General features: G+C 36.6%; 1 protein-coding gene across 1 annotated transcript in view; it reads right to left on the minus strand.

Annotated features, from left to right (window-relative positions):
- Positions 1–519: 519 nt before the first annotated feature.
- Positions 520–13,627, minus strand: part of PTBP2 (polypyrimidine tract binding protein 2) — a 73,287-nt gene continuing 60,179 nt past the window's right edge. The window contains exons 9-14 of the mRNA XM_042464334.1: positions 5,940–6,155; positions 4,465–4,498; positions 3,963–4,055; positions 2,443–2,659; positions 2,260–2,337; positions 520–2,138 (exon numbers count right to left, since the gene is read on the minus strand). Of these exons, the coding sequence (XP_042320268.1) occupies positions 2,006–2,138; positions 2,260–2,337; positions 2,443–2,659; positions 3,963–4,055; positions 4,465–4,498; positions 5,940–6,155 (771 nt within the window). The 3' untranslated portion in view covers positions 520–2,005. The remainder of the gene's footprint in view (positions 2,139–2,259; positions 2,338–2,442; positions 2,660–3,962; positions 4,056–4,464; positions 4,499–5,939; positions 6,156–13,627) is intronic.

Below are 13,627 nucleotides of genomic sequence, written 5' to 3' on the forward strand. Positions count from 1 at the left end.
GAAACTTTTTTAGCAGACACAGAAAATGGAAGATGAACTGCAGGAAAAGCATGGCAAACCTGAAAGATCAATTAGTGCATAGATCTATTTTAAAAACAAAAAAGATAGAACTTACAAGCTACAATTAAAGTTATGTCTTTAAAGCCGTAGGTACTATAACAGGGTGGGAAATGTTTAATATCGATTTCTATCTGTGCTTCAACAAAGCAGTTATAATCTTTTTAAGCATAAAGTTTGTACACTTTAGGAACTGGTACGTTTACCATAGCGTTTGATTTTTTTATTGTATAAATTCAGACAATCATAAAATCAGATTATTATTCTTTTCCCACCCTGGCAGAGAATAAACATGAATTCAGAAGCACAGTGGGAGTGAAAAACAAAGAAGAAAAGAGAGAAAAGGCAGCAGAGAAAGACAGAAGAGGTGAATACAGAGCTACAGAAGAGTTTATTGAGCATGCTACAGAGGCAAGCAGCGTACACATAAGAAGAAATTAAACAACCATCAAACCTCCCAACTTTGTTAGAAAATTAATTTTTAATTGTGCCGCTTTCAAACTATACTGAAATATTACATTTCTAAAGATGTAAAAACTCAACTAATAGAAAATATACATGACCTTTTTCTACATAGATAACAGAATCTATGACTTTTGGAACTAAGTACATCAATTGCAAAAAGTATTGGTCATTTGAACAGAATCAAGACAACAGTCCAGACTGACAGAGGAACTGTTTTCAAATTAACTTTTTTCCTGTAGATTCTGAGCCATGTTTATAGTAAAGTCAGATCCATTTCTAGATACAAAATATTTTGAAGAGATTTATTAAAACTGAATATTACAATGCAAGGAAAATTAAGACTAAAGGCACATAAACTTTGGTCCCACCTGGTTGTCAGTTTTGTTTTTGTTTTTATAAAGAAAAACTGCCACAAAATTATTAATCTGTCTGTAAAAGTTTGCAATACTTTCTTCATCCTTGAAATACATGCACCAACTCCTGAACTAGCTAGACCAGTCTGCACATGCTCAGAAATCCACAACCATATTTCAAATTGTAATTACTAACTAAAAATGGCAATATATATTTAAATGCACATAAGTCATGTCAACTTCAAAAAACATCTACAAAAAATATTCAGCCACAAACAAGACATTACTTAGTGCCAACATTTATATGATACGCCCCCAGTGTGTGTACAAAAAGGTTAAGACTTTACAATGCTTTTTCTCTAGTGGCTTGAAGCCACAAGGACAAATGAGCAAACAAAAATAAAAGAAATTACCTTTCTGTCTTTTAAAGAAATTAACGCTCTGCATCTTGTTAACTCAGTCTAAAGCGTATATTCTTAACAGAACTAAAGGTGGAATACACAAGGCCCTTTTTTAATTCAAAAGAAAAAAAGAAAATGTGCTGCATTTTTATTTAGTAATGCAACTTATTCTGTCTTAAAAATGATTAATGAAAAGCCAATAAATTTCAAGCAGGAGAAACAAAGCTTAACCCTTTTTACACACTCCTGCCTAATACATATTTGGCATAATCCTGCAAGTTAGGTGCAGCAAAGTCCCTCTGAAATCATTCTTTTAAAATTTCACTGATTTCAGTGGGATGCAGGCAACCCTAACATTCACTGGATTGCACCCATTAATTCCCATGTAACAATGTGCCCCAGACAACCAATTTTTTAACTAGTAAATGCAACTCTAGCAACTCTAGGTTTTCCTTTTTTAAGGCACGTATGTTAACTAAGTTGAAAAACTATGGGATTTCCTCAGAATCCCTTTTAAACAAAATGGTTTCATAAACATATGCAAAACCAGCAGATAATATCACTGCTTCTTCCTTGTAAATCCGTTTTTGTTTTCATTTATACATAAACAATCAAGGAATGGTAACAGCATGAAAAACAGATGTCCATCTCTGGTCCCCGCTTTCCCGAACAGTCATAGATGACAACACTAAACAATGTGATACAACCTTATTATTTTGATCTCTCACTTCAAATGGTTGATTTGGAAAAAGAAACTCTCAGATGATGATTTTCTCCAAGATTGTAATTATGCAGATCAATCAAAGCTTGGATAGCTTCTTCTACTGTTGACATCTGAAGAAGAGCCATCTTGTGATCTCTTCTGGAACAAAGCAATAAGATTAGAAACAAAAACAATACTAGAAAGTTGTAACATAAATCCCATTTTTCCAAAGATGTCTGTACTCTCATTTTAAATGAAGTTTCAAAGAAAACACGCTTACTGAAAAAATTTAAATGCTTTCACAGTGCCCCCAGTATTAGCAAACAGCATGCGCAGGTCATCTTCTGATACTGATGGTCTAATACAAGGAGGGGATAAGAGGGAGAAAAGAGAGACAAAAGGATTAGAAAATAACATTTCATCTTATAGCAATCCTTCAGGAAATCTGTGAGCCAAAACTTACGGTATATTAGATAAATGAAGAGTTGCAGATGGAGGAAAAATATTCTGGAAGTTTTTTGAACCAGGCTTCTTGAAGCGATGAAGAGGTGAATTGCCAAAGTCTTTAGTTAGTCCTTGGTCATCAAGTCCTTCTCGAGGTAGTTGTACTGTCTGATGCTTGGAAAGAGTAACTCGAATAATCTTTCCATACATTTTCTGCCCATTAAGATGGCTCATGGCTGGAAAATAGAACAAATCATTCGTTTACATGTATTTTCTACTACATTTACTGTAAAGGTTTCTAATATATTCAGGGTTAAATAAAACATATCACTGCCTGACAGCAATTTATTTTGTTAAATTAACAAATGTACCTAATAGTGTTGGCTGGAAATCTTTTCATTCTAAATTTTACTGACAGGTAATTTGAAAGTGATGCTCATATTGCAAAGTATCAGCAAAGCAAAACAACAGAAACAAATTACTTACTTCAAATATTTTCAAAGAGATGTGCTTGTTTCAGTATATTTAAAAAGTCTTGTGGAACTTTTAATACTAACAAATTTATTTTAACATAAGATTTTTTTTTATTATAATCCATTTCATCAGATGCATGATGGAGCACAATATTCAGTATATCTGAGGCCTGAATTAATTTACTCCATTATGTAATCCATGAAGCACACTAAATGTGTTAGTTTTTCAGATAACACAGGTTGCCTCCCCCATTTTTAATTAACCTCCCCAAAAAAACAACCCTGATATGGTGAGACAACAGCTAAACCCATGCAACTAATTACTGCTGTCAATGTGATAATGTACTGTATTGAAAGAAAAATATTTTAGTAAGACTTTGTTACAGTCAGACAAATATAACATTTAAAGAGATATGTGTCAAGACCCAAAATACTATATATGGTGTTCTATCAGTGTCTTTAAGGAGCCTCACAAAGAAACCCTTTCTAGTAGCCAATGCTAATATGACTAGGAAGAGTTGTGAGAAAGAATTGGGAAGTCTACAGCATTCCTCCACTCCCAAATGTAAATATACAGAAGCATCTTATTGTGTACTCAGAATTTTCTGGATCACAACTATGGGTTGGCATTCTCCAACACATCCCTGACTGTTCAACAGCCTTCTGAAGCCTTCCCTATAAGATACTCCACTTTGCTGATTAACAAGCCATTCAATATCAAGGAAATCCCAGAATGTGATTTCCAAAACAATACGAGGAGCTGAGACCTGAAAAACAAAACAAACCTCAAACATCCAGAGAAAATTGGGCCATGCAGCAATATACCTGCAATATTTTTAATGCACCACAGAAGCAGTTTTGATCCTGCCCATATTCTCCAACGAAACAGTTCTAAAGTAGTATCGTGCCACATATGGAGATCATGGAACAATAATCCCTCTTCCATACAAAATCTTATACTTTAGAAAGGTTAGAATGAAAACACCAAAATGTGAACTCAGTTTGCTCAAATGAGTTTAAATCACAAGTCTAAATTGGCACATGGAGGCAAAAACAATAATCTCACCGAGCTGTGATTGGTTTCCATCAGCCATCTGTATAAGAGCACTGTCTTTCTTATTGTATAAAATCTTCACACGCTGCACATCCCCATAAACACCTTTTCAGAATCAGAAAAGCAATCCAAAAGAAACAGTATTTTAAGGATAGCTAAACAGGACTTTCTGACATATCAATGAAACATTCGGACAAGTCTCTCGCTTCTCCCAACATTCATACAAATGAATAAAGAAGAACAAGATTTTGAATAGGTGAATTTTGAAAAAAGGAAGACATTTCTGATAAACCCTCAAAGCTATGTGAATGATATTAAATTAAAGATCATGCAAAATAAAAATGCATGCATTAAAAGAAAATATTGCGTCTATGGAGAGTTTTAAAAACAGCAAAAGAAAAATAGCAAAAGATTTACTATTCAACTTTAAGCCAAAGTGCTAGCTACAAATAAGAATTAAGGTGAAACAAATAATTAAACCAATAATAAAAGTATAGTGCTAACGATAACATACCGAAGAGGGTAAACAGACTTTGGGGCGTAACCATCTTTAGAAGGAGAGAAGAGCAAGCAGCATAAGACAAGAAGAGAGAAGAGTCGAGGAAGAGCGGAGATGAACAGATCATCCATAACGAAGGGTGGTTCCCGCAGAATGGTGAGGTGGTCATGGATCATGGTTCAAGGCGGTTAATTGGGGCAAGTTGGTCCGAGGAACATTTTGTTCAAGCACAGAAGCATGAACATTGGGAATGAAGACAGGGGATGTTGACAAGGAATGCAAAGGATAGGACAGGGAAGGGTGTGGGAATTTGGGAAGAGATAGGGAGAGGGCAGGTGAGCACAAAGGGAGAAGGATGAAATGGGGAAGGGAAACAGCAATGCAGAAGAAAAATAAGGTAGTGGGGAACAAAAAAAAATAAAATATAGGTCAGTACATAGGAAATGCAGGAATTTGGTCAGAAAATGGTTTGGTTTATGTATTGTACAAGAAAACTGAGTAAAATGTAGTCACCCAAGACAAAATATGGGTAAAGTGCGTCCATATCAAACAGTAAAATACATTTCACCTGAATGGAGGGGAAAAAAGCATGCAACAGAAACTTTAAAAAATCAAAACACTTCTAAACTTTAACTGCATAAGCATGGCTGGTTATGAAATGCAGGCAAGTCTCTCAAAATGGCACTCTGATCTAAGCATTTTAACATGCAAGACTATGAAAGACAAAAATAATATATGTATAATGGTTCATATTAAAAACAGAGGCCAGTAAAAATGGGATGTACATTCAAGGTAGACAAACTGATACAAACCCACATTTCATACCAGCGTTCACAGCAAGTCAAAGTAAAGATCAAAGACAATAAAATGCAAAACTAAACAAAAGCTCTTAAGATATCAGAGTTAAGGAAGTAGCAAAGTAAAGATTTTTTGAAGGAGACAAAATGAATAGAAACTGCAAAGGAAAGGTAAAATTACTAAGAGAGACTGAAGAGGGCTGCATCAAGATCTCTGGAAGAACCTTCAAAGAAAAATGTGTTAGAGTTGTTCACATACATTAATATGATAAAAATGCAGTGACATGTAGGCATGAAGTGACCGAGCAAATAATCAGCAGACAAAGTACAGCAGGTTTTTTTTTTTAAAAAAAATCTAATTTACAAAATGGATCAACATTAATACTTACAAAAATAAATTAAAAGGCATCTTGTACATGCAGTATTTACCATATTTTCCTTAGGGAAAAATAGGTAGGCAAATTGCAAACAATATTTGAAAAGCTGCTTGCTACCTAAGAAAATAAAGTTATGTAACTATAACAGAAAACATTTATTAGCAACTAGCTGTAAAACAAGCTGAAGCAGCATTAAAAAAACTGACCTTAACAAGCAAACACACAAAGAAGCAAGCTCAAAGTAAAGCTGTATTTAAGAAATTTAGAAAATGAAGTATGGCAAAGGAGAAAGGGGTGAAGAAGTAAATTCACTGACCTCTTCATTTAAATTGCTGACCAGGAGGACTGTGTTTCCGCCAGATGAAACTCCAGGCATACCCACACGGCCAGCGGCAGCCGCCGCTGCAGCAGCAGCAGCATTTGGAATACCCAATGGACTCAGCGCTCCTGGAACAGCTGCAACAGGAAGCCCTAATTTTAAAATAAAGCATATTTTACGAAACACACACAAGTCATTCCAATATAGTCTAATTTAGAGTCCTAAGTTGATTCTTCTCCTCTGTTCATGGCATCCACTCGTTCGTTTTTCCTATGTGATATCTTGACAGTTTCCTCTTCCTGTGCACTCCTGTGCCTCTTCAGGTACAGTGGGGAAGGTGATGCAGAAGAAAGGAGTATTAACAAAGACTGCTTCTCCCTCCTTCTTCTGGAAGGAGTGTTCTGAGTACAAGTGTATCTAAGTACTTTCACTCATATGTGGGAATGATCACTTACAAAAGTTTTTTTCCCTGCTAGGCATGATTATGAGAGGTTTCATCTCCACTCTTCTAAGATTTTTCTATTTTGGGACTGCTCTGCACAGAAACAATGTTCTCTGAACATAAACTACACCTTTTGTCATTGCTGCTACTGCTGGAAAAAGTAGTATTTTTACTTTGACACAGGACAAAGAATCTCACAACAGCTGATGATCTTTTGATCCTCCTCAAGTACAAGAAATTGTCAACCACTGTATTAAAAAAATAAACTAATAAAAATATGTGTGTGTTGTTGCCCCCCACAAAACCCTTTGAGGGGATTTCCCTCCCCAAAATTTATATAAGCAAAAAATCTTGCAACTTCAAGAATGAGAAAATTTGCAAATATTGTTTACATCCCTAATTCTGAAAGACACTTCAGAAGAAATGTTCCTGCTGACAGGAAAAAGCTGGAGTCAATTCATTATGATAAGCTCATGATACTGAATAGACTCTATGGGCAAGAGCAGTTGGGCAGCATATCATGGGCCAATCCCATGGTATACTGTCACAGTTTCCACCTGGGCCAGTCCCTGGGCTGGTATGGTGATAGGCGGGTGTTCACATACCCATCTGCCACTACACAGTGCATCCGCTGTGAGCTGCTTACTTGCTGCTACTCTGGTGTCCTTCCCAAAGGCTCCTGCCATGTCTCTTAAGGTGGAAATGGGGTACCTGGCTACACTCACATGGCCAGGTGCCCCCTTCTGATGTCAGAGGTCATGGCAAAGGCCTTAGGGACGGGTCCAGTGGCAGCAATAGGTGAGGGACATGCAAGGTGATCTGATCTGACAGCTGTCACTGTGGAGTTTCCAGGAAACACTGTGGCAGACAGCCTTTTTATACCAGATTAAGGAACCTTCAGGCCAGGATTGGTCTGGGACTCCTGGACCAGTGTGTGGATTGGCCAATACCAACCTGAGCCTAATAGCCTGCATCATCCAGACGGGACACCAGGCCAGGGGTAACACAGCCTTTCTGGCCCAAGTGTACAGGCCTTATGGGAAATAAAACCCTTGCCTTCTTATCCAGTTCACTAACACAAGGTGCAGTTACCTTGTTATTTATCTTTAATGCCTTTGGCTTAATGGTTCCATCAACACAAATATTTTTCTGTTAGAAAACTCTTACTTAAATTGCTCGTTCTAAATGTATGCTACCATAAATCTTTCTCTATTCCCGCCCCCCCCCCCCCGTTTCTGACACTACTGACTGTGCAATGAAAAAGAAAATGGATTAGCATTAGCTAAATACATTCCACATGAGAGTGACTCATGTTTATCAGTGTGTGAAACAAGCTGAATCATCCTTCTTAAGCACTTTGCCAACCTTGCAGTGAGTGACTGAGAGACCACAAAGTAAATGGTCTTCTGACTTACTCAAAGGTGATCATATATCACTATCTTTTTTTTTCATGTTTAAATTTTTAAAAAGCCAGTAAGAGCATATGAAAGGATGCTAAAAGGGGTTAAAGTCATCTTGAAAAACTTCTAATCTTTAAATTACCACCCTTGCAAAACTGTCATATTTACAACTAAGGCCAGCGAATGAAGAACACACAAATGCTGCACAATAGTACAGGCTTAGCCAAGCCACAACCACAAGTTTTACATAAGGTATTTAAAGAAGGTACTTGTAGGTTAAACATTCTCAACTTAAAGTAACCATTTTTAGCCATCTAGCACAATAATAGATCTCTAGTTTTAATTATTCATGGGATATTCAAATTGTTTTTAAAAATTAATTTCAGAAATGTTTGTGTTCTGTTTTTTTGAAATCTCTCAGCTAGGACCTGTAATAAGGAATCTGTGATCCACACATTTCCCCTTTATCTAGTCTTATTCTTTCTACTGTATTACTATTGCTTACATAGGTGTGCAGTCCCACCTTTAATTCTGTAGATAAAATAATACTAATAACGCAATCTGATTTTTATCAACAACAGAAGATTGCCACCTCAAGAAACAATACTCGTATTACAGAAAATGCAAGATAGTTGACAAAGATGTTCATGTCAGATGGGATGCTAGCATGTCTCACTTGCATAAATAAGCAGCCCAAAAAGGCTAACTGGGATAGTCTAGGATGGCCATCAGGTAATTCTCCTTACATAGAAGATGTCCAAAGTTAAGATGTAGGAGAGCAGTGTCTCTCATTCTAAGCAAGTTTGTCCACTTTTAATGAGGATCACACATCAAAGGATCAATGTCCAAGGATACAAACATCACAAATACACTATACATACAATAATATTTTGTAAAGCGACTCACATCACATCTCTATACAAACTGTCCATGATGCAGTGCCAAGAAATGCTGAAATGGTGTTACATTTTGCAGTGTGTATAAAATATCTCTGAATAGAGACTGGCTTACCAAGCTTAAGTGATATAAAAGGTAACTTGATCCACCAATCTACACTTTGCCTAGGACAGAGCAAAGTGTAACCAGACACACTAACGTAGGAATGCCATTCATGGCTAAACACTGAATGAAGATCCAGAATGTCCTATCCATATTCACCAAGAGCTATTCTCTCAAAAGCAGTGGATGAAATAAAATAATGCAGGCTACAGTTCCTGGGCCTCATGAAATCTGAACAAACCTTCAGCATGAATAATGAACTCTCTGCAGGACTGCCTGATCTGTTAGTAATACAAACAGGTCTGGACAAAAAGAAAGGTCCACAGTAATCCTGACAATTAACAGAATCTTTAGGATTATAAAATCTAAATTCAAATAAGGTGAAGAAAGCAGTGCTGATGATCCATGTGGAATTTCTATGAAGGAAATCTGTATAGCACTCCTGCACCAACTGTGGGCTTGTCATTCGTAGATGGCAAGCCACATTGATTTCAATAGCTGCATGTGCATGTGGTCTTGGCAGAGTGGGCACGCACACCACCACTGAATACCGCAGGACTTGAGATCCCATGGTTTTTGCCATCCACGGGGGTGGTCGGGAGTGAGGGTTCTGGAATGGAATGGAATGGAATCCCCATGGATAAGATGGGCCCACTGTATAAGCTCATTTATTTAAGGACTTTAAAAAAAGGAGGTAGCAAAATCACAGTACTCATGGAATGCTTTGTATGCTTAACAAACATTCTGGTATCCTGCAATTTCAAGGCAAGTACAAAAAATAACATCTACAACTCTACTGAGAAACACTAATAAATCTCATAAGGAATATCTAGAAGATTCAGTACCCTTGAGTTCCAAAATTCAAGTGGTACAAAAAGTCTAAAGCCATAATGTTATACATCTTCCATAAACATCTAAAACTAAGGAACTGGTGTGACTGAATGGACCCATTTGCTCACTACAGTAAGTGTGCAGAGCTGGCTTAAGCCTTTCTGATCCCTGAGGCATAAAAAGAAACACCACCCTTCCATCATATTTGAACAGCCCCTCCATCCCACATATCATCATAGATTTGGAAGAAAGCACAGGAGCCATTGAGTCCAACCCCCTGCCATGGAGAAACATTTCTTGCATGTGTGGAGAGATTGGTATATGAAGAAGCGGCAGTGGCATTCTATTCTATACCTCCACCACAGTTGAAAGTGGAAGGAGGAGAAGATGACATTGATAACCAGTCGTTGCTTTAGGAGATGGAAGAACCTTATTTGTAAATCCTCCTGCTCCCATTGGGTTTTATTTTCATTTAGTTCCATTTTCATGACTTCCCCTGGCTCCCTTCTGTTGATTTCCATGACAATATATGCTTGCATATAAGTTGCCCTCATGCATAAGTCAAGAACAAACTTTGGAACCAAAATTATGGATTCTGATATGAGCTATGGATAGGTTATGGGTAAAACAAAGTAACAAAGGAACTGAAGTACAAAGAAAAGGAAAATAATGCCAAAGAACTTACAAAATTATAGCAGGCATAACTGTGCTCACTCTAAAGGTCTCATGGATGAGAAAGTAACTAGGGTAAATGGTGGTTGTGTAGTGTGTGGGGGAAGGTGACACATGTCAAAAAGAATGTAAAGGCAAGAGTTATGGTACAGTATTAACAGTTATGAAAAAAGGAACCATCCCTTTCTCCTAGTAGAGTGGTGAAAGGTGAGAGCTTAAGTCTGTCATGAGAGAACCTAAAAGAAGAAGCACCAACCCCCTCTACTCTCTCAATGCTCCATTGAAGAGAAGCGCCAAAGAGCTACCAACGCAATTGCCATTTTTCCGTCCAGGCATTCAAAAAGGCCAGAAGTGGTATAGCAATGGAAAGAGTAGAGGTGGTTGGTGGTTTTTTTAGGTTCTCCCAGGGTGAATAAAGCTCTTACCTTCTGCCACTATACTCAGAAAAAGGGATGGCTCCTATTTTTGATAAGAGTTAAGGTACATTATTTACACTGAGCCATGAGTAAGTCAACTCTATTTTTTTAATGAATTTTCTAACTAAATTTTTTAGATGTACACATTAGTATAAAAGTTGAAACTGATAGATTTTTTTGTTGTGTGCCTTCAAATCATTCCAGCTCATGGTAACCCTAAGGTGAACCTGTAACAGTAGGTTCCCATGGTAGAGTGGAGATCTCAGGAGTTTTATCAAATGGTTTTTAAACTATACAAATACTGATATGCATCTTTTTCCAAGACAGAACCTTCAATTTGAGCTAATTTCAAGTCACATTTAAATGAAATGCTTTGAAACAGCACTAAAATTTACACTAAAATGGAAACATCAATAATTTCTAGACCAGGAGTGGCCACCATATAGCAGTTTTTGCAGATTTTGACTCTTTCCAGACTCCCCTGTACCACTTTTTTACTGGCAAAAGAAGGGCATATTGGAAATGGTAGTTGTTTTTCTATGTATGTCCCAAAATACACCTGAACAGTTTAAAATTAAAAAAAAATCAGCTCTTATAGTTTAAGGTTTGGTTTTTGTTTTGCAGATTCAAAGGTATTCCCAAAACTTCAGAATCTGCCTGTTTTAACTCCATTTTGTATTTAAACCACTATTCTGGACTTACCTACACCTAAACATTCAAAATAACCATTTGGCTTCTGAATATTATTGGGTCTGACAAACAACTTTAATAGACATACTTACATTTCATGCATAATGACCTATATACATACTCACAGTTCAGCGTGTTTTCCCTTGAAGCAATATTCATCCACACAAAGCAAAAAGTATATTTATTTATTTGTTTACTTTCAGAATGCAATTTGTTAACCCAATGAAGACAGAAGAAACATTACTATGATTTTTTAAGCAAGAAGACTTGCTGTACATGAGTGCTCAACATCGTTCGGTAAGTAAAAAGAGGGACAAAAGTAATTCTCAGCTCTTCAGGACATGATGTGACTGAGATATTTTCAAAGATTAAGTGTTCAAAATTATTGAAAAGCTTCAGAACTTTTAATTATGCTCTGTTTACTATACAGTAACAGCAAAACTGCATATATGCTGTCATTGTGAGTGTCTATAATTCAATTATAGTACAGATGCTTCAAAGAGAGGTCAAGGATCTGTTTGGTGGACAGGTTTGTACGACTAGTTTGTACAAAAATAATGCATACCAAATAGTGATGTTCAATACAAAGATGCTTATCCAGTTCTACAAGACGCATTCGCCCTAAATGACCAGATGTACAGTTTGGGAGTGTTGATATTTCTAGCACTTTTAATGCATGCCTAAATGGTATCTGTGGGACATAGCACCTTACACCACCAGCAACTTGTCCTCTAACTGTGACCCCTCCACCATGACTCCCCTTGAGGACCTCTATACTACACTTTGTCATACATGCAACTTTGAAATCTCCTTTAACATTTTGGGTAATACTGTATAAACCTGCAATTCTTGGGTTGTTAACAGGTACAGGTACAGAGATTACACCTCACAAGTTCTAAAACAACTGCATTGGTTAACAGTCCATTTCCAAGCAAAGATAAAAGATTCTTTATCATTCTTAATGTTGAAGCTTGATGCCGGGTTACTTGAAGATCACCTCATGCTATACAGCCTTAAAATCTTAAAAGCCCATCCTCCAGGGCCCTGTACAGCCCTGTACTACCTAAATTTAGGTGGCAGCTAGTGATGGAATTGTTTTTGGTCACAGTGTATTCACTTTCCAGAATGTAAAATACTTCTGAGAACTTCATATATATTACATATAATATATAATATATATTGTATCAGTATTTATTTATTATTTTGAGTATTTATACCTCACTCTTCAATCAAAAAGGCTCTCAGAGCGGCACAGAAATTAGATTATTGATTTGACAATTCTCTGCCCTCAGGCTTACAATCTAAAACAGGACATACTATGAAAAGGGAATAACAGTGGGGAAGTTGATAAAATACTGCTGGTCCGAGGAAAGGGCAATGGAAGTTGAAATGGGGGGAGGGACTTTAATCTGTTTCTGGGCCTAGGTATGATGGAGCTGTACTTGCTTCAGACCATGGCCTAATTTTCAAAAATCACAAATCAGTTTAGCTGGAGTGGTAAGTATAGTTTTCCATGATAACAGTTTATAGTTTTCTGATTTTACGCCAAGATATTTCTAGAACGAAGAACTGAAACATCCTGAACCATGGAGGTGATGCCTCTGATGCGGTAACACAGTTTGGTTCTCCCCCCCCCTTTTTTTTTTTAATGTAAATAATCCTGATTTTCATGTACTGTTTGCATGCGAACCAGTGTTAAAAAGTTTGCATGAATTGTCTTGGTCTTAAACTGGATGAAGATATTATAAAAACTGTTATTTGGGTAAGGCACAAAAATTCAGTGTTTGAAACTATAAAGCAAATTCCAAAACTCTCAAAATGGTGGTATAAAATAATCACAAAGAATAATAAAGAGGGCATGAACCAACACATGCCACAGCATATGTAGTAAATGCTAGAATATTCTATTAATATTATCTGTATTTCAATTATGGAATACAAGTGTCCTAAATAATGACAGAGCTTAAGTTTAGTGGCAGATACTCAAACTAAAAAGATTGATAGTGATGAGTAAAATGGTACAGGCAACAAACTGTCACAAAAGGTAATAAAGAAAAAAGTGAGAAAAATGCCTGCTGAAAGTAATATTTGTTCTTGCATCCTCTATAATTCTGTATTTTCATTAGTATTTCTGTGGATGCGAATATGCTAATACAATTTTCATATGGCACCATTTTAGAAGGTAAATGGTTAATGACAATACTCAGAGAAAGCAGAGAGAGAGAGAGAGAGAGA

This window comes from Sceloporus undulatus, chromosome 4, assembly GCF_019175285.1.
Source record: "Sceloporus undulatus isolate JIND9_A2432 ecotype Alabama chromosome 4, SceUnd_v1.1, whole genome shotgun sequence".
Lineage (NCBI taxonomy): Eukaryota > Metazoa > Chordata > Lepidosauria > Squamata > Phrynosomatidae > Sceloporus > Sceloporus undulatus.